At 42.4% G+C, this 20,354-nt stretch overlaps 1 protein-coding gene across 10 annotated transcripts in view; it reads right to left on the minus strand.

Moving 5' to 3' along the window:
• kif16ba (kinesin family member 16Ba) overlaps positions 1 to 20,354 on the minus strand; it is a 28,724-nt gene that overhangs the window by 3,050 nt on the left and 5,320 nt on the right. Inside the window, exons 5-27 of one of the 10 annotated variants that reach the window (XM_045705781.1) lie at positions 19,320 to 19,417; positions 18,239 to 18,348; positions 17,898 to 18,040; positions 17,291 to 17,459; positions 16,823 to 16,954; positions 14,152 to 14,327; positions 13,489 to 13,554; positions 13,239 to 13,298; positions 12,955 to 13,074; positions 12,764 to 12,815; positions 12,464 to 12,601; positions 11,484 to 11,566; positions 11,056 to 11,144; positions 9,984 to 10,019; positions 9,574 to 9,627; positions 7,940 to 9,304; positions 7,243 to 7,401; positions 5,501 to 5,606; positions 5,236 to 5,283; positions 4,877 to 4,927; positions 794 to 916; positions 539 to 628; positions 351 to 434 (exon numbers count right to left, since the gene is read on the minus strand). In XM_045705781.1, the coding sequence (XP_045561737.1) occupies positions 351 to 434; positions 539 to 628; positions 794 to 916; positions 4,877 to 4,927; positions 5,236 to 5,283; positions 5,501 to 5,606; positions 7,243 to 7,401; positions 7,940 to 9,304; positions 9,574 to 9,627; positions 9,984 to 10,019; positions 11,056 to 11,144; positions 11,484 to 11,566; positions 12,464 to 12,601; positions 12,764 to 12,815; positions 12,955 to 13,074; positions 13,239 to 13,298; positions 13,489 to 13,554; positions 14,152 to 14,327; positions 16,823 to 16,954; positions 17,291 to 17,459; positions 17,898 to 18,040; positions 18,239 to 18,348; positions 19,320 to 19,417 (3,552 nt within the window). Of the gene's footprint in view, positions 1 to 350; positions 435 to 538; positions 629 to 793; positions 920 to 1,091; positions 4,234 to 4,876; positions 4,928 to 5,235; positions 5,284 to 5,500; positions 5,607 to 7,224; positions 7,402 to 7,939; positions 9,305 to 9,573; positions 9,628 to 9,983; positions 10,020 to 11,055; positions 11,145 to 11,483; positions 11,567 to 12,463; positions 12,602 to 12,763; positions 12,816 to 12,954; positions 13,075 to 13,238; positions 13,299 to 13,488; positions 13,555 to 14,151; positions 14,328 to 16,822; positions 16,955 to 17,290; positions 17,460 to 17,897; positions 18,041 to 18,238; positions 18,349 to 19,319; positions 19,418 to 20,354 lie in introns of those variants that run through there. The other 9 variants (XM_045705780.1, XM_014172912.2, XM_014172906.2 and 6 more) reach the window with 9 other exon arrangements.

Genomic DNA, 20,354 nt, shown 5'->3' on the forward strand with positions numbered 1-20,354 from the left:
CAGACAAATTAAATGGTTCAAAATGGGAACACTTTGCCTACCCGGCGTGCAGGGCTTCTGATTCAAGTGCACCTACCACCAACAGCGCAAGACTAATACAAAAAAAATTGGAGCGTAAAGGCTTTATCATTGGATTTTCTACAGAAATGTTTGGTGATGGACTAGGAATGCCTTGCGATCGACAGTTTGGCGACTACTGCTTTAGATGTATGACAAGGAACAAATAGGTCTCTGAACTGATGGATGAGAATGACAAACCTTCAGACTTTTGTCACCGACAGATTTCAATAACCCTGTCAATCATTACAACTTTAAGAAAAGCAATAGTATGTGTCAATGCCAGCACCCACCTCCAAGTGACTCTGCCGTTCAGCAACCATTCTCTCGTCTCGGTTTCCAAAGAGTTTTTTGGGAGGGAATTCTAAAGCTGCAAGCTGGTATGGAAGGAGGTCATTAAGATTGTACCAATTATATTACTATTATCTACAATAGGAGAGGATGTGTAGTATGTGGTAATTCCTAGTTCAAAGTCTTTTACCTCGGGGTATTTCATCTTGAGAGTTTTGTGCATTTCCCGAAAGCGGCTGTATCTCCTGAAGACTGTCCACGTTTCATCCATTACAGTGATCTAAAGAGAGAGGAAAATAATACTGAGTACAAGACTGATACAACTAACTCAAAATGGAGAACTAAGTAAGTAGTATGATATGGACCTGTCAGACATGTATACAAGACCAGAGATAGCAAAACCATGATGCTGGATCTTGAGAGACACTTAACAAGAGAAGCTTACCTTAATTTCAAACTCAAAGTGCTCATCTTTCCCTTGCCCTCTGAGAACATAGCGAGGAATGCTAATTTTAACAGGGTCCTTTAGGCAGTCAGAGTTGGTCCCAAGAGGGACAGAGACAAATCGCTGCTGGGAAAGACATGGGTGGAATGAAAGGAAAATGAGAGAGAGAGAGAGAGAGAGAGAGAGAGAGAGAGAGAGAGAGAAAGAAACATGGACAGGAAGGTGTAGTCTTATTTATAAGACAACAGTGAATAGGTACGAAACAGAACGGCTAGATACAACCAGGCAACACAAAGTGTTCTGTGTAAGCCCATCTTTATTTTTTGTTAAAACAATTAACCATCTTTTATTAACATTATTGCAGTGATCATAGTCACAAGTCATATTATACTTCGGACATTCTTCATATTACTATTCATACATATTCCTCAAAATCATATTGTACATTACCATATGATGAATATGCATAAACGTATACACAAACATATTGACGATTTTTTTTTTACCAGCCATTAATGATTGATGTGAGCATTCATGTAAAGAACAGAGAGGGAGAGCTAAGCTGACTAAACAAAAGGGCACCCTATTCCTTGTAGTAGGAAAGAAAATCGATGAAATAGCCAATACAAAACAATTAGGTTTGTGAGTAAAATTGTTCTTAAAAGTGACAATTAAGGGTTGACTAGACTTGATTAAGGTGTACCACCACAGTGGCAGTATGTTAAGAAGAGAAGCATTAAAATATACTATAAAACACTTTAAAATCAATAGCAGCCATTGGGGTTAGACCTTTACATTTGAGTATTTAATCTATATTTATAATATAGATATGTATTTTCTTATAACACAATATTCATGAGGATCCTGTAGAAGTTTCAATAAAATGTTATTGTTAATGTACGTCCATAATGTCAATTACTAAAGGCATGGCTACCATGTTACAATAATGTTTTTTTGGAATATGATTCAACTAATCAAACAAATCATTTAAACTTACATACACATTGGAAGTGGTAGGACGGTACCATCATGCTCAAACAAAATAAGATTTACAAGTGAAATCTTTTCTACAATGTTGCTCAACTCTTGTAGTATGCAAATCCTAATGTTATCAGTCTAGCTATCTGATTACTATACTCAGAAATGCAGTTGGCTGACAATACTGAATGTAGCTAGCTAGCCAACTCACAATGGCTTTCTTGCTCAAGTGCAATACTGAAAGAAAACAAGAGGAGTTCAGCAGGACGACACAGTCATTATGCTTCAGGCCTGCAGTGGCAGTTAAACTCCTTTCCATTTATTACCTATTAGCATTACATCCTTTTATGACCTGTCAGCACAGCCTTAAATCAGGTTGACAGATGATTGATTAGGATTGCTGCATCCGAGGTAGAGCTGAAAGTTAATTTCCAGGAATGAGCTGGGGGCCTGCAATCAGAAGGTAGAGGGACAATGCCTTTCCTCGTCTTTCTTTTGGTCTCAATCTGCCTTTCGTGAGTTACGGAGAATACGATGTCAAGCACCATACATCTATCGCTGTGTCTCACAAGCACACATCGGATGTCTGAGCGTCTGCGCAGCTCTACTCCCTGAAACTGGGGTTGGATGGGAACCAGAGTTGAGCCTCGAGGTTCCGGGTGGAACACAGCATCCTCTTGCACCAGGCCTATGTGATTGTCGGTGAGAAAGAACTGGCAAAGGACAACTTGGTGCGAGGTGGAATAGTTTTCCACCTTGATGGAAGTGTAGAGAAGAAGGTATATGTTAGCCAAGGAGGGCTTGTTGGGTCCTTCCATGTTGCCGTGCAGGATATAGAGCAGGTCAGCCATGATCCTCTTAAAGCGTGAGGTAACACAGAGGCCACTATCCAGAAGAAGGTCTGGAACGTAGGACCTCCAGTCCAGAGAGAGGCGCGAGAGGTCCCCACAAAGCAAGGGGTGGGCTCCTGGGCCTTCTTGAACCTCTGCCGGGGCAAGGATCTTCAGCAGGGTACAGCATAGCTCCTGGGTAAGCTCTTTGCTGTGGGTGAAGATGACCAAGATGGTGTCTTTAGTGGAGCCCAGGAGTCGTACATGCTGCCCAGCAAAGCTCACTTGGATCTCTTTGATGTGCAAGAGACTGAAGTGCTGAAAAACTGCCAAAGGTTGGTTGTTACCTAAACCAGTACCAGCGGAGACTGCATAGAGGTCGGTTTCAGATAACAGTAAGCAACTTGGTTGTGGTGTAGGCTGTTTGCAATTGGCAACACTTAGCCAGTAGATACCCAAAAGGTGTTGGGAAATGGCAGCGATTTTGGGTGTCACACAGTACAAACGATAGAGCATCTTCTGAAGCGGAAGAGACTGTAATTCCGAAAGGCATATGGGAAACTGCACAAGCGTCTGACAATAAATGACAGGCTCCCCGTCTTTGTATGTAGTCATAGAGCCTTTAGGCCATAATGAAATGTCCGGAATTGCAGACACATTACCTTTCTCGGGTACATTGAAAAGGCAATTGCCTGTCAAATTGGCAAAATGAACTTTATTCTGCCTCGAGTCGGGTTTCATTGAAGGTTCAAGCTGCTTTTTCTGAGCAAGTGGAAGATCTTTTGTAACTATGGTCATGTACTGAGAGAATGTACTAGTCAATGCTGAAGTCTCTCCTGCTCGAACCTGCCGAATGATATCCCGTGTACTCTGCAGATATCGTCCAGCGTCATTGTAAACTCCAGACAGCTTGCCTGCCAAGTATCCAAGGACATAACTCTGTTTGGCTCCCAGTTCGTTGGTTAATAGATCCGGTTCTGAAGTTCTCAGATTCCTCTGCACCTGCCCATTTACAGACTCTTTAGGGATGTTGTTGAGACCAAAGTAGCCCTCGATGGTGATTTGTCTCTTTGAACTTTGTCTCAGTATGGGGACTTCAGAATTTATCACGGTTGCAGTGTCGTTACTTGTCTTGCTTGTGTTCTGAACTTGGTCTTTGGTTCCTTCCGAAGAGTCAAACTGTGAGAGCAACAGTGGGTTTTCTGTTCTGGTTTCTCTGGACTGATAATATGATAGACTTTTTGTCTTGTCATCAACAATGTAGCAACTGAAATTGGTTTCTTCCTCATCTGGCCTACATTGGCTGTTATTTCCATCCTCACCGACTATGGTGTTTGTAGACCTAAATCCCCAGTCCTTGGTTTTAAAATCACAGCTACTCTTCTCGCTCTCAGCTTGGTCAACCTTCCCCTTCACTTCCACCTGCCACCATTTTGCTTTTTCACCCTCTTTATCAGGCATTCTATCATTTTCTGCCAAGACTTTGGTGTCCCTTTCTGGATTGCCAATTTTATCTAACTCAGAGCGGTCTTTGCCGCCGCCTTCTTCTGAACTTGTTGTAGCCCCTTCCAGGTGAGTGCTCGTCTCACGTTCTGGGACACACAGGAAGCTACGCCACAGCAAGGAGTCTTTCTGTGTGGACAAGGGGGGATTCCATGACTATAACTTCAAACCAGAGATCACAGCTCTGAATTATAGTCTTTTATGTATTCCTTCTCACCCCAGTAAATTAAGTTCGTCCTCCACCAAGTGTAAAAATCCAGTTGTGATTGAAATAAAATCCAGATGAGCAAGATTACAATTCAAAACGCAATTAAAGAGATTAATGATTGTTATGCAGCATGAATACAAAATTACACATCCAAGGCTTCCATGCAATTTTGACCTTTCCTTTTTGCCAACCCTGTTTGGTTGGACATTTCTCCTTATGTTCTACACTTAAGTCGCCCTCCTCTGTCAGTGACTGGTTTCCTTTAGCCAATTGAGTATTTTATCCAATTTCCTGCTTCTTTTATAGTCTTATGTTTTTGCAATTTCTTTATAAAAAAGGTCTTAAGTCCTTGGTTTAGGAATCTTCTATGTTTATCAGATACAAATGTGGGATTCCTGTAAAGCAGGATGTTCCCTAAAGCGCCTTTTACAAACGGCATGCATTTGTTCGTAGTTGGTGTGGTGGTTAGTGAAGATTCAGAATGATTGCCAGTTAAGTTAAATTATTGTTTAAAAATGTCTGGTTAGTTTCTTCATCACCAACAGAAAAAAACTCAAGCCTTACCTCATATTTCAATTTCCTAGGGTTGACACGGTTTTGCAGCTTGTCATCATCCTGTAACGAATAAGACCACACTTCTAAGCAATGACAAACAATTCCTAAAAGATACATTGCAATGTCAAATTCATTTCAAACCAAAACTGCATATGCTGTGGTAAATGGACAACTTTGCCATTAGGCAAGCCAGAGTTCCTCTCATATTGGGGAAAAGAAAAGAAAACCAGGCAAAACATCATCCACATACAAAAACATTTGAGAAAGACCCCACTTGATTGGTCCATGTAACCTCTATAGAGAATTATCAGAAATGCATGCAAATTATAGTCCATTCTGTATACCCTGTGTCGAGGACCTGGGCTTACCTCATCTGTTGATCTAACAGAGCAAGATTCATTAACTTCTTTGTACTCCTGTAGGATTGAAGAACTTCATATAATTGCTATTTTTCCAAAAGCCACAATTTCCAAATTGGGGTTTCTTTATTATGCTCCCATTGCATGAAAGGCTATAGTAACTAAGACTTTATGAGTTTGAACATCAAGAATCTATTCTTGAGATTGAGAAATATCACCATCTTAATATTGCATATGGAGAAGGCAAACAAAACAATGCATCACTGATGCTTACCTGCAGAGATTCAGATGAAAGCGAGAGCACAATGTTTTTGTCACCATTGAAGAGGTTCAGCTTCTGTATCCTTCTTTTAACCTCCTCCTCAATGTATGCATTTATCCTGTCAACGGATAAGGAAACTTATTAGATACTCAAAATCTGCAATGGCCAGGTCAACCCTACTGTCAAAAAAGAATGCATCTTTATTATGATCATATACATTTCATCATTCTCCACCTACAACAAATTTGCCTGTGCTGTTTCTGGCTATCATTGTGAATATTACATAGGATGACACATACAGTGCCTTCAGAAAGTATTCACACACACACATTTACTTTCTCCACATTTTGTTGTGTTACAAAGTGAGATTAACATTGATTTGTCAACGATCTACACAAAATGTCCAAGTGGAAGAAATGTTCCAACATTTGTAAAAAAATATAAAAAAATATTCTGGGTAAATCTCTAAGAGCTTTCCACACATTTTCCCATTATGCTTTTCAAAATTCTTCAATCTCTGTCACATTGGTTGTTGATCATTGCTAGACAACTATTTTCAGGTCTTGCCATAGATTTCCAAGCAGATTTAACTCAAAACTTTAACTTGGCCACTCAGGGACATTCACTGTCTTCTTTGTAAGCAACTCCAGTGTAAATCTGGCCTTTATTGTCCTGCTGAAAGGTGAATTCATCTCCCAGTGTCTGGTGGAAAGCAGACTGAACCAGGTTTTCCTCTAGTATTTTGCCTGTGCTTAGCTCAATTTCATTTCTTTTTTTATCCTGGAAAAACTCCCCAGTCCTTAACAATTACAAGCACACCCATAACATGATGCAGCCACTACTATGCTTGAAAATATGGAGAGTGATACTCAGCAATATGTTGCATTGGACTTGCCCCAAACATGACACTTTGTATTCAGGACAAAAAGTTAATTGCTTTGCCGCAATGTTTTGCAGTATTACTTTACTGCCTTGTTGCAAACAGGATGCTTGTTTTGGAATAATTTTTATTCTGTACAGGCTTCCTTCTTTTCACTCTGTCAATTAGGTTAGTTGTGGAGTAACTACACTATTGATCCATTCTCAGTTCTCTCCTATCACAGCCATTAAACCCTGTTTTAAAGTCACCACTGGCCTCAGTGAAATCCCTGAGTGGTTTCCTTCCTTTCCGGCAACTGAGTTAGGAAGGACGCCTGTATATTTGTAGTAACTGGGTGTATTGATACACCATCCAAAGTGTAATTAATAACTTCACCATGCTCAAAGGGATATTCAAAGTGTGCTTTTAAAAAAAATATATTATCTACCAATAGGTACCCTTCTTTGCAAGGCATTGGAAAACTTCCCTGGTCTTTGTGGTTGAACCTGTTTGAAATTCACTGCTCGATTGAGGGACCACATAGATAACTGTATGGGTACAGAGATGAGGTAGTCCTTTGAAAATCCTGTTAATCACTATTATTGCTCACAGTGTGTGCATGCAAACTTATTATGTGACTTGTTAAGCAAATTCTTACTCCTGAACTCATTTAGGCTTGCCATAACAAAGGGGTTGAATACTTCTTGACTCAAGACATTTCAGCTTGTTATTGTTTAGTTTTTTTGTAAACATTTCTAAAAACAAATTCCATGTGGTATTGTGTGTAGGCCAGTGACAAAGAAATCTCAATTTAATCCATTTGAAATTCAGGCTGTGTAAACAACAAAATGTGGAAAAAGTCAAGGGGTCTGAATACTTTCTGAAGGCACTGTACCCGTCATCTGTGATAGGCAGCACTGGGGGTAGGCTCTGGATTGGGCTGACAGGGGGGGTACTGAGACTGGTCTTTTCATCGCCGCTCCCAGTGTGACTCCTTCCACTTCCCTCAGTTTTATTGATCCTCTGCTTCAGCTTCTGTATCTCCCGTTCCACCCTGAGGATATGGAGAGATGGAGAGTTGTCATGTGTCTATAGACCCACAGAGTCATGCTAAATACGCTCATTCCACAAAACTATTTTATTATTTTTTATTTAACTAAGCAAGTCAGTTATGAACAAATTCTTATTTACAATGACGGCCTACACTGTCCATAACCGGACGACGCTGGGCCAATTGTGCGCCGCCCTATCGGAGTCCCAATTACGTCCGGTTGTGATAGTACAATATAATTATAAAAAGGCAGTTACTTATTTATCATGTCCATAATCATATTACCAATTGAGGAACACCATTTAAGACAGGAAGGATTGACCAATGTGGTAATACCATCATCATTCATCGACGACACTCATTTACCATCCCTCATCAGCTATCATCTCTTGAAACCTTATGACATCAGCTTATCTACATTTTCTATAATTATGTAGATAGCAATGGGTCTACTTCACACCTTCCACTTGAGGGCAAATGTTGTACTATTCATTGATTCTACAGATGTATCTGTAGTGACAGTAAATAACAGCGTGCGCACCTCTCTTGGTCGAGTTCCCACGCGGGCCCCAGAATGGAGGCCTTGCGCCTGGATTCCACACTCTCTGGGTCCAGCGAGAGACTGCGCCTCAGCGCTGAGTGCCTTCTCTCCAGGCGCGCCACCGCCTGCTCCAGGGACTCACGCTGCTGCTTCTCCCGCGCCTCCAGGATCTCCTTCTCCTTGCGCCGCACTTTTTTCTCCTGACGCGCCACGTTGGCCGTGAACTCGTACGTCTCCTGCAGCTGCTGAAGCTGCTCGGCGCTGGCGCAGTGTGAGGCAAGGCGATCCTCCTTCTCCTCAAGTTCCTTTTCCACCTGGTACAGGGTGTTGTCTAGTCCCAGGGATATGTTGGAAATGCTGCCAGCGCCAGAGGAGCTTCCGAGTTTCAGCAGCTCCTCCGCCCTCTGCCTTTCATCGGCCACCGCCGGCAGGAGGCTGTCGGTTAGGCTGGCTAGCCGGCCCTCCTTGAAAAGGAGGCGCTGCTCGGCCTGTTGCATCCGCTGCTCCTCCTGGGAGAGTTCTGAGGAGTCCTGTGCCCCCTTCTCCTGGGTCTCTAGCAGCTGTCGCTGCCGCTCTTTGTGGGCGTGGACCAGGACGGCAAGGGCAGCGCGCTCTGATGCCACCTCCTTCTCCAGGCACTCCTTCTGCTGCCGGAGCCCCTCCTCCAACTGACCCAGCTCATCCACCTGTGCTGCCTTGAAGTCCGTGTAACGGACCTGGGCGGCTCGCCCGGCCTCCTCGCCCATTCCGTCGCAGTCGGAGCGCCCGCTGGCCTCCTTGGCGCGGAGCAGTGCGGAGCGGATCTCGGCCAAGGCACGGCGCTCCTCGTCCAGGCGCCGGGTGTCCTCGCGGGTCAGCAGGGCAGCCGCCGCTTCGTGGCGCTCCTTCAGCTGCTCTTCTAGGCGCCCCACCAGGCCTAGCTGCTCCATCTCGCGCTCCTCCAGCCTCCGCCTCTCTGCCTCCAGCCGCACCGCCTGCTCCTCGTGCTCCCGCTTCAGCCGCTCCAGCTCGCGGAAGATCTCCGCCTGCTCGGCACGCTCTGCCGCCTCGCTATGGCGTCGCGCCTCCTCGTCCTGCGTCTTCTCATCCTCGCGTTCCTCCTGCTGCTTTCGCCGCTGGCGCCTCTGGAGCTCCAGCTCCTTGGTCTCGCGGTGGCGCTCCTCCTCAAAGCGCTGCTTCTCAGCCAGGAGGTCGCGCAGGCGGCTCTCGATGTCCTGGCTGCGGCAGCGGAGGGTCTCCTCCTGGCGGCGGATGCGCTGCTGCACCTGCTCCGACTCCTTGCGCTGGGACTCCACCTCCTGTTGCAGGCGCTCCAGCTCCGCCTTCTCACACTTCTGCCTGTCTTCCATCTCCTTAATAAGCCTCCTGCACCCCAACCAAATACAAACAAATCATGAAACACTATGCAATGCGCTATGGTCATTCGCCAAACACATACATAGTAAACAAGGCATTTTTTGAACGATTGATATTAACAATAAGAGAGTCTCCAATAATCATGTAATGTCAGCATATTTGCTTTTAAAGCACACCATTCCTACAATGTGGTGCATTACAGGTGACTAGTGAGTAAGCATTATTGGACTTATATAGTCAAAATGTGAGCATGTTTGTGTGTGTGTCTCCCCTCGCACCTTTTGTGTTCCAGCTTCTCCAGCTCTTCCCGTTGCTGTCTCTCAAATTCCAACCTAGGCAAGTACACCATCATCATTTAGCTGGCTTAATAACAATGACAGTGAGACTGGACACACACCAGTATTACTCAACGAGACAGCATGATAACAGAAATGAAGGCTGCAATTGGCACATGGAATGACTGAAGAGCTTCATACAAGGCAATGGATGTCAAAGCTTGATGTCATCATTTTGTGCCAAAACAGTGATTGAAGCAAGCGGGGCGACGTGCAAAATCATAATAAAAACAAGACGATGACGGCTTATGTTCAAACATAGTGGTGGCTGGACAAAGTGAAAATGATGTTTCATGTTTCACAAGCATTGTTAAAACAAAGCAGTGAACATTGAACACTCTGGTTGGGTCTACCTGAGATAGATAGGCCCCTTTTCAGTGAAGAGACTGCTGAGGGAGGGGTCAGAGATACATTAGTTACTGTACTTAGAAAATTAGACTCAATGAAGAGCATTAAAATCACACAAAAGGAGTTAAAACACAGCCATAACCGTTACCAACGTTTACTAAATACTGGCTGTGTATTTGTCAGAATATCCATGGTTGCTCTGGCCCTATTAATAATCGTTTTTTTTTTGTCTGTGTGTGCATATTGGTCATACTAGGTTTAAAAAGAAAAAATAAGTTTAGGTCGAAATAGGAGTCAGAGCTTTGGCATCACTTGTTGTATTGTACAAAACTTAAATGAAGACTAGTTGCACAAGGGGTGCTGTACAACAACAAAACAAATGTATTCCTTAGCGGTTCTGTACAAGCAAAATTAATCTCTGGCTCAGATTTGAAGAGTTAGTAATAGATTTGAAGAGTTAGTAATAGAATCAATGAAGGCCATACTGTTTGAGTGATGTGGCATTTGTGACGTGCAGCATGACCAGCTCACATGATTTTGGCTTGAGTCACAGCAGTTGCAATGTTACAGACCTCCAATCCAAAGTAAATATTTTCCCTATTTCCATTTTGAGCTACACAAACTACCAGAACACTGATGTCTTTGACTGGCCACTGTAACATTGTATTTCAGCCCAATTTTTGGGGGTATTTTACAACCAATCCACTGCTTCAGTCAGTGGTCACGCGGGTGAGCAGCAACGGACCGAAGCGAATGGAGGAAAAGGAGCGCTTACGAACTCCTGAGAAGGCAGGGGGAACTGCGCAGAGGGAGTTTGGGGGAATCATTCATGCACTGGAGCATACATTTGACTAATTCCAAACCAGCCCCTACTGCCTACTCCCCATGCACTTGTGGAGATCTGAGAGGAATAGATTAGTATAAGCAATATGGGAATAGCTTCATCTTTGCCCTCTGATAGGCTAGGTGGAGTTTTCGCCATATTGCCTACACCTATCCAATCCTCTCAGATCTCCACAAGTGCATAGACAGTAGGGGCTTGGGGCCAATTTGGGATTAGGTGATACATACACTCACCCTGGGTTGTAGAGCATTACTGTGGAGAGGTTCTCACATGATTTGTTGAGATCGGTCATGGACAGACTAAAGGAAGAGAGCAGTCCACTCTGGAAAAGATTACCAACACTAAGTTCAACATGATCATTGACCTCATAATGACTCATTGGTCAAGTCGCCTGCATCCTACAACGTTTACAGTAAACGTGCCCTTCCACTAACTAGATGGTTATTTCAAATCAAAGTTTAATTGGCCACGTACACAGATGTTATCGCAGGTGCAGCGAAATGCTTGGCTACATGAGTAATAAGCTATACGAGTCATGACTTGTTTGATATAAACCCTTGGGGAGCATAGGTCATCCACACATAATAATAACAACAAATGAATAATACCGCCACTAATAAGCATCTATAAAAGGCCTTTGACATAGAGCCTTTGATGTTACCTTCCTCTTTTCCCTTAGTTTAGCTGCCTCTTTAGGGTGGTTGAAACGGAACATGTTGGTTCTCCCCAGTAGGATAACAGCACCTATCAAACACAATAGAATGATAAACATTGAATAAAGATAATAAGGGGAAAAAAATACATAGGAAGGGAAATGCACATGGGTGGGTTTTACTACTGATTGGGCATTCACAGAACAAGCATTGTGTTGGCTGGCAGGAACTGGAAATGCTGTCGTACACGTCGATCCAGAGCATCCCAAATATGCTCAATGGGTGACATGTCTAGTGAGTATGAGATATACGGACGAACTGGGTCATTTTCAGCCTCCAGGAATTGTGTACAGATCCTTGCGACATGGGGCCGAGCATTATCATGCTGAATGAGGTGATGGCGGCGGATGAATGGCACAAATCTGGGCCTAAGGATCTCGTCACGGTATCTCTGTGCATTAAAATTGCCATTGATAAAACGCAATTGTGTTTGTTGTCCATACCATAACCCCACCACAGGGCACTCCATCACAACGTTGACATCAACAACCCGATCGCCCACACGACATCATACACGTGGTCTGCGGTCGTGAGGCCGGCTAGACGTACTGCCAAATTCTCTAAAATAACATTGTAGGCGGCTTATGGTAGAGAAATCAATATTAAATTCTCTGGCAACTGCTCTGATGGACATTCCTGCAGTCAGCATGCCAATTACACGCTCCCTCAAAACTTGAGACATCTTCGGTATTGTGTGACAAAACACACATTTTAGAGTGGCCTTTTATTGTCCACAGCACAAGGTGCACCTTTGTAATGATCATGCTATTTAATCATCTTCTTGATATGCCACACCCTTATTCTAAACCTAACTCTAACAAGCAGTTGCTTATCAACAGTTTGTTGATAGTAGACTATGACCATCTGTAGAGCATCTACAGATGGAAAATCCAGACAATCAAAATAACGTGCCACCAAAAGCGCATACCTTGGTTTAGTGGGGAGGCTTCTGTCACTTGCACTCCATTCACGGAGCACTGGGCCCCATTGAGTGGAACCAGTGTGACGGTGCCGGTCTGGTTCGCAAACATGCAGTGTTCACTCTCTAGGTCCAGCCCATGGAGAACTATAGAAGAGAGAGGGAAAGACAGACAGATAGAGATAGAGATATATATACATACATACATACATACATACATACATGTGTGCGTGCATTATCAATTGTTTCTTTGTCTTGATTTGTAGCAAAGTACGACAGCGGATAGAGTATGTAACAGAGGCCACTCACCGATGTCCTGAACAGTCGACGCATCGTCTCGACCAACATTCGTCCTGCCCTCCTAGAAAATAAAATGAAAGCGATACAGTATGTCATGTCCAAATAACTTCTATTTAAGTTTAATAGGAGGACAAATTAACTTGTGAAGCAATCTGAGGAAAAAAAGGGTAAAAATAACTAAAAAGAGTCAAGTTAATAACCTTTAGATGGTAGAGGATGATGCCAGTACTTAGGAGGTCGTCGTCGATACCAATTAGATGAGGCAACTCCGAATCGAGGACGACACCGATTCCCTCTTTCCTCAGGGCAAGGGTTTCTTCCTGTAAAGATGAGATCAATTGTCAGTCATTAGGAATTGATGTTTCTGACTTAAGTCAAGTCAATTCAATTTCACAGCTGACTATAATCTAAAAAGGCATATAACCAGAGTGCTTCTGTGAGCTAAATTAAATTTGACATTTTATACAAATATATACCCACTCACCTTGAGAATGTTCTGAGTTTCATTCCACTTGTTAGTCCACTCCTTGGTTAGCTCCAACACCTGACAGAAATGGCAAAAATATTTTTCTTGAATATCAAAGATGGAGGTCACATCATTAACTTGCTGTAATGCTTGACTTTTTTGTTTATGGATTCGAAGACTAGAACACTGCACTTCCAAAATGTCAATAGCTTATTTTGGGTAATCGTGTTCATTTTTACTCGTAAAGGAACCATCCACATGGCCTTACTCGGGCTTCGTTCTGGTGTAGTTTCTCCTCCATGCTCAGAGCAGTGGGTGAATCAAGAAGTGCAATCTGAGAAGGATGAAACCAAACCAACAAATCAATACATTATTGAATCACACATCAATACTCCCTAAGTCAGTGCGACCTAGTTAGATAAGATGGGACATTTAAAACACAACAAGGTCATAGGCCAGTAGATAGAAAGGTGGACATGTTAATAAAACATAATGTACTAGTTATGCATTATAAAAATGTGCCCATAAATTAACAAAGCGCATTTTTGCTATACCCATTTGTGTAGTATAACAGTTTTTTACATAACTTGTAAGGCAGTGCATTGTAGAGCTGTTTTGTTTTAAATTAAATAAATAAATGGATATTTTAAAAAAATAAAAAAATAAAACAGAGAAAATGTGGTGGACATGATAGTTGAGTTCCAATGCCCTAAACCAGTGGTTCTCAAACCTGGTCCTGGGGACCCAAGGGGGTACACATTCAAATCATCAAAGCCTGATGAGGAGTTGTTGATTTGAATCAGGTGTGTAGTGCTAGGGCAAAAACAAAAATGTGCACCCCTTTGGGTCCCCAGGACCAGGATTGAGAACCACTGCCCTAAACCACCAACACACACACAAATCAATTCAGGTCAGTGTGACAAATCCCCACCTGGTTTCCCTGGACCAGAAGGGCCTTCAGTCGGGCAATTTCGGCCCTGAGCTCTCGGATGAGCTTGACGTTGCAGTCCTCGTTGATCGTGGGCTTGTTGATGATGTTCTTGGCACGGTTGGCGTAGCGCAGAGTGCTCAGAGTCTCGCCGTAGTTGACGTCAGCAGGTGAAATGGCTGCCGCAAACGAGAGCAAAACATCTTTGAAAACTTTGTCATACTACAAAACACTTTTACATTTGCCGTGTTCTAATGCTACATCTTTGACTGCAAACATACCACAGATATTTAGTTTATGGCCACTCACCACACTTAAGCCTCATATACATAAAGTCAGCCTTAACAAGTGTTTAGAAAGCCATGTTCTCAAATTCTAGCACCAAGTATACTGGACAAGGAACCCAACAATGTCTGCAAAGCACATTCATGATTCCTGCTGTGGTAAAATTGTAAAAAAATAATAATAATAAAATTAAAATAAAAAATACAAATGGGGTCCCTATTGTTTTATGGCTGAAGATCTCTAGGTAACCACCCCCGTCATCCATTTTACCCTGAGCTGAAGAGCCGAAACACGTTCTGCGCATGCTTGGACTGCCAGATTTAAATCAGTTAAATTAACTTCGTAATTTTTGTCAGTTGAAAACACACTGAAAACATCCAAAATACATCATGTACAATGCCATGTAAAAACATGTTGACTGTAGCTAGGTTTCCATCCAATTGACGACAGATTTGAATGACAATATTCTAAAATCTTCAAAGAGAATTTGCATATTTTCACACCAGTGGTGCGTTTCCACCAAACGGACTTGTTGCAGATAAAAAAATCGGTGCACACAAAATTCACTTTTTCATGCACCAAAAAAAACATCTAAAAGTTCAATATGTTTCCATCGCATTTTCAACTCTGCGGATAGTTTTGTTACAAAAACTGTGGCGTTAAATAGAAAATGTGCCTTCTCTGGTCGTGGCACGTGCGCTCTAGCCAACAGCAGCACGTGATTATTATGGATAACAATATTTTAATTTGTCAAATGGCAGTCGAGCATCGATCATGTCACCAGAATCAGACCCTTCAACACTCATTTGGAAGGAGCATCAAGCTCATACCGTGCACTTTCACCACGCTTTGAAGTTCATCATAACTTATTTAATTTGTAGCCTAATAAACTGCATGGTTTCCTGAGTTGTAGTGGGAAAACCACACACACACACACACGTCATCGCATGACTCCCAAGTTTACTTCGATATGATGGTTATTATATCAATGTTTGCGCATAAAGGCGTTTCCACCACCATTTCTTACATAATTAGTTTTACAGACACAAAAAGATCCCACCGTGTCAAACAAACAAATTACGTTGACATTTACACAATTGTACAGGAACTTCCTGTTTCCATCACAGATGTCTGGATTTTTTTCCTTCTATGATATGACTTTACGTGCATAAAAACTGTGGATGGAAACGTTGTTAGTGAGGTTAAACAAAAAGTGTGCTTCCTTAAATGTACCTAATTTTGCCAAGTGTTACTTTAGACAAAATAAAGACTACTATATTCTTGTGATGTTTTTTGTAAGAAAAATCGTAAATTACAGCTAATTCTGAATTTGCGATTAGTAACTCGATTACATTTTTCTATTGTTTGACAGCCCTAACGCATGCGTTTCTTTACGCGCACATTATTGTGGTCACCCTCCCTTCACATTTCTTACGGTCTATTGTGAATGTTAATTCTTCAAATGGTTCATTCTTCAACCATTTGATCTCAAATCAGTTTTATGGGGATATGGGCAATTCCACATTAACACAATTATGCTGAGACACAGAATGTCATTCTGTTACAAAACTTTGCAATCGCACTGTTCAAGTAAATGTGTTTTTGTAAAATTGTATGTGGAAATTGTTCAAAGTAGTCCTTCTGCATAGAACATTTTCTCTCATGTGGCCAAAACTCAACAGCACATCCCACTAGGCAAAATATGTGCTTTGATTTAAACTTAACACAGTTAGACTATCCTATAGTTTAACACCATTTGCTCATTGAAAATAATTAAACATAATAGAATGATTGAGACCGTGGGTGACCAGTGACTTGTTGATGTTGCCGCCCTCCTTGAGCTGGACTCCCGTGGCACAGGTGGCGTCCGCTCTCTCGCCAACTTGGCACATATTTTGCCTAGCGGGACGTGCCGTTCCGTTTTGGCCACATGAGAGAAAATGTTGATCTTTTGCGCAATCATCCTAAAATCTCAGTGTTTTTTGTCTTAAAGTAACATTATACTATTAGATGAAATATCTTGCAGACATTGATTAAGCTTTGATCCAACTTCATTAAACGAGCACCATTCGAGTCTATGAGTAGAGCAGAGACTGTGCTTAAAGTAGAGAATCCCGCACATGCGCAGAAGCATTCAGAACCTTTAGCTGTCGGGAAGAAGGGTTAAGAAAAGTCAGATCCGCAGCGACGCCGTTGTTTTATCCCAGTAATAAGGGTGGCTGGGCTCAGGATCTGATCTATAGATTAATGACAATCCAGGGTTCCCCTTATATACTGAAGTAGACAGGTAAAAACCAAGGTTCCTAGTCCGGTGTATTTGGGGCTTTTCAAGGGGAGGATTGGAAACATTTGATTAAATGCAAGACATTTCGCATTATTAAGGACTTACTAGCGATCATGATGGTCTTGGAGTTGCCTCCCAGGCTGTCCTTGAGGAGCCACGTTAGCACAGAGTCTCTGTAAGGCACAAACACCTGCTTCTTCTTCAGGTTGGTGTTCACTCCGTCCTGGCTCAGGTCCGCTGGACCAAGACAAGGAAAAGATTTCAGATCAATCAATCAGAAAAAGAATTGGCACTTCAGGCAGGCTAGAGCAAACACTCAAAGTATTTGAAAGATTTCAAGTACTATTTGAATCCAGGTCTGATCAATGGGCAAATCAACAGACATTGGAACACTGCTGTGGTTCAAATATTGTAAGGGGAAAACGTATTATTGTGGCCTGCATATTCAAGCTAAAAGACATCGCCAGATAAGGGGTTTCATTCCATACAACATTTTTTATTATGCGACTTGAACGAATACGTCTTCATATCTGCCGTGTCATTGATATAACAGTTGGTATAACAGTTACCCACCTAAAGCGGAGATGACATTGCCCAGGGTGACCAGTGACTTGTTGATGTTCCCGCCCTCCTTGAGCCGGACTCCAGTGGCACCGGTGGCGTCCGCTCTCTCGCTGCCCGCCAAGTCCACCAGGTGGATTTTACTGATCGTCTCGCAGGGCATCTCCGCGTCAAACTTAGCCTGGAGAGGAGGGAGAAAACGCGTAAAAACCCTGAAGGATTTCAAAGAGGCTGAAAGGATAACATTGTTAAGTCTGATGAAGAACTTTGAGTCGAAACGTTGCACTTAAACTGTGGGTGCAATCTACACTGTATGTATCTAAATTTTCCTAATATGGATAAGTGCCATCACAGATGCTATTAGTGGCAACCCCTTTAAGGGTTAACATGCAGCATATAATGCAACATACAGTCCTCCAAAGCCACAGTCCCACTACTTTTTATTTCTCTCAATCAAAGTCATTGATTGGCTAGGAGTCCACTCACTTGGTAACTGAATCAGTCCCTAACTAATAAACAAGGACTACTACACTGCAACCTTTGTGGACTGGAGCTCCTGGAGTAGCAGTAGCTAGCTAGCCTAGTGGTAGCTGTAGCAGTAGCTCGCCTAGCAGCCCACCTGGGTGAAGTTGATGGTGAAGATGGCGTGCGAGCGGCTGCTGGTGTCGTTCATGCCCGTGGCGGCCGTGGTGCGGTTGATGTTGCCCGCCTCCATCAGCTCCTCCACGTCGTGGTAGTTCTGCACCAGGTGCTTGGACAGGTCTGGGGTCAGATTGGATTAACACATGAGTTCATAATACAGAGAGATATCCACTGTTATAATGAGCTTGGGAGCCATCATTCTGCCTTACAGACAGGTGTGGGATCGGTCTCAGAATGAATAGAGAAAATACCAAATGAGGTCCCTTACGTCGGTATAATCTTATTCATTATGATCTAAAAAGCATAATGTTGTCTTACCTTCCACATAGGGTCCATCCTTTGGGTGCTCCCTCACCCTCAGGTTGTAGGTTTGGGTGGACTTCCTCCTGAGCAGGTCCCTGACACGTTCATTGTAGATCTCCAGGTAGCTGATGACATTGAGAGGATATAAAGAGGTCATTCAGAGGTCAAGTTTAGCCTGATGATATCTACCAATTATTAAAGGGACCCTTTTTGTCGTCTCTTGGATGAGGTACGAATTGCTGGAACGTCTACTGATCATGTGCAATCACTTTTTATTACATTTAAAAAAGGATCATTGAGCCACCATTTTAAAAAAAATATGATTTTCACATTTTTCATGTTATATCGTTTGTGTGCATCTCTGAGCAATGTTCTATCAATTCCCAGGGTAATGTGTGTGTATTGGACCTATTGCCGTCCAAACAGGTAGAAATACAGCCAGTGTATGACGAATTTTGCATCATATGATGCAAAACACATCACACCGGCTGTGAAAACGTGTGTTTGGAAAGTTAAATAATCTTGAAAACTTTATTGCTGACATGCACAACATTTTGGCACAGTATCAACAGTGGACTAATGCAACAAATACCAAAAGTATTGTTTTTGAGTGGATTATTCCTTTAAGCTTCTTAATTGAAGCTGGAGACACATCTCCCTCTCCAACTTTAAGAAACAGCTGTCAGAGCAGCTTACCGATCACTGTACACAGCCAATCTGTAAATAGCACACCCAACTACCTCATCCCCATATTGTTATTTATCTTCTTGATTTTTTTCACCCCAGTAGCTCTACTTGCACATCTATCACTCCAGTGTTAATGCTAAATTGTAATTATTTCGCCTCGATGGCCTATTTATTGCCTACCTCCCTACATTTGCCCACAATGTACATAGATTTTTTTCCTATTGTGTTATTCACTGTACGTTTGTTTATATGTAACTCTGTGTTGTTGTTTGTGTCGCACCGCTTTGCTTTATCTTGGCCAGGTCGCAGTTGTAAATGAGAACTTGTTCTCAACTGGTCTACCTGGTTAAATAAAAACGTATTGATTTTTTTTTATTCCAGAGAATGACAATGGACAGAATTTTCTTACCTGACCTCGGTGCGGAAGGAGGCCTCATCCCAACGAGTCATCCCAGCAATCCGGCTGAACAGACCCTCACATATCCGTGGAATGAGCCCAGCATCTCCCTGATGAAAAATAAATCCATAGATCAAACACTTAATCGCAGAGGATAATTTGCAGAGGATAATTTGGCGTTAAGGCTGACAATAATTGACCCTGTTCAGTGGAGGACTGGACTGAGGAAACCTGTTGATATGTTACAGAATATATCTTAAAATAATTCATTACTCATTACAGGGAAAACTCTAAATATGTCACGTTTGGCTTTAGTCTTCTCCAAAACAAGAGGCCACAGAGAAAACTGACACTGAACTTTGACTTGTACTTTGCCGTAATCACTTTCCCCTAGGCTTGTGAAAACAAAACAGGACTGTCAGAGCCCTCCTTCGTTACTGTGATATTTGCTTAGGGTCTCCACGACTGATTGAAGTCCCAATAGTCTGATAACAAAAACAACAGCCCTGTTGAGTAGGCAAATGTTGTGGAAAGTTCCAGAAATGTCATGAACAGAGTAGACCTGATTCCTTATCTCCATGTCAAAGAGGCATGATTGTTGTACATTATAGAGTTCCAGTCAAAAGTTCAGACACATCTACTCATTCAAGGGTTTTTCTTTATTTGTACTATTTTCTACATTGTAGAATAATAGTGAAGACATCAAAACTATGAAATAACACATATGGAATCATGTAGTATCCCCCCCAACAAAAAAATAAATAAATAAATAAAAAAAATAAAAATAAAAGTGTTAGATCAAAACATTTTATATTTCAGATTCTGTCACCCTTTGCCTTGATGACAGCTTGGCACACTCTTGGCATTCTCTCAACCAGCTTTATGAGGAATGCTTTCCAACAGTCTTGAAGGAGTTCCCACATATGCTGGGCACTTGTTGGCTGTTTTTCCTTCACTCTGCAGTCCAACTCATCCCAAACCATCTCAATTGGGTTGAGGTCAGGGGATTGTGGAGGCCAGGTCATCTGATGCAGCACTCCATCACTC

This window comes from Salmo salar, chromosome ssa02, assembly GCF_905237065.1.
Source record: "Salmo salar chromosome ssa02, Ssal_v3.1, whole genome shotgun sequence".
NCBI lineage: Eukaryota > Metazoa > Chordata > Actinopteri > Salmoniformes > Salmonidae > Salmo > Salmo salar.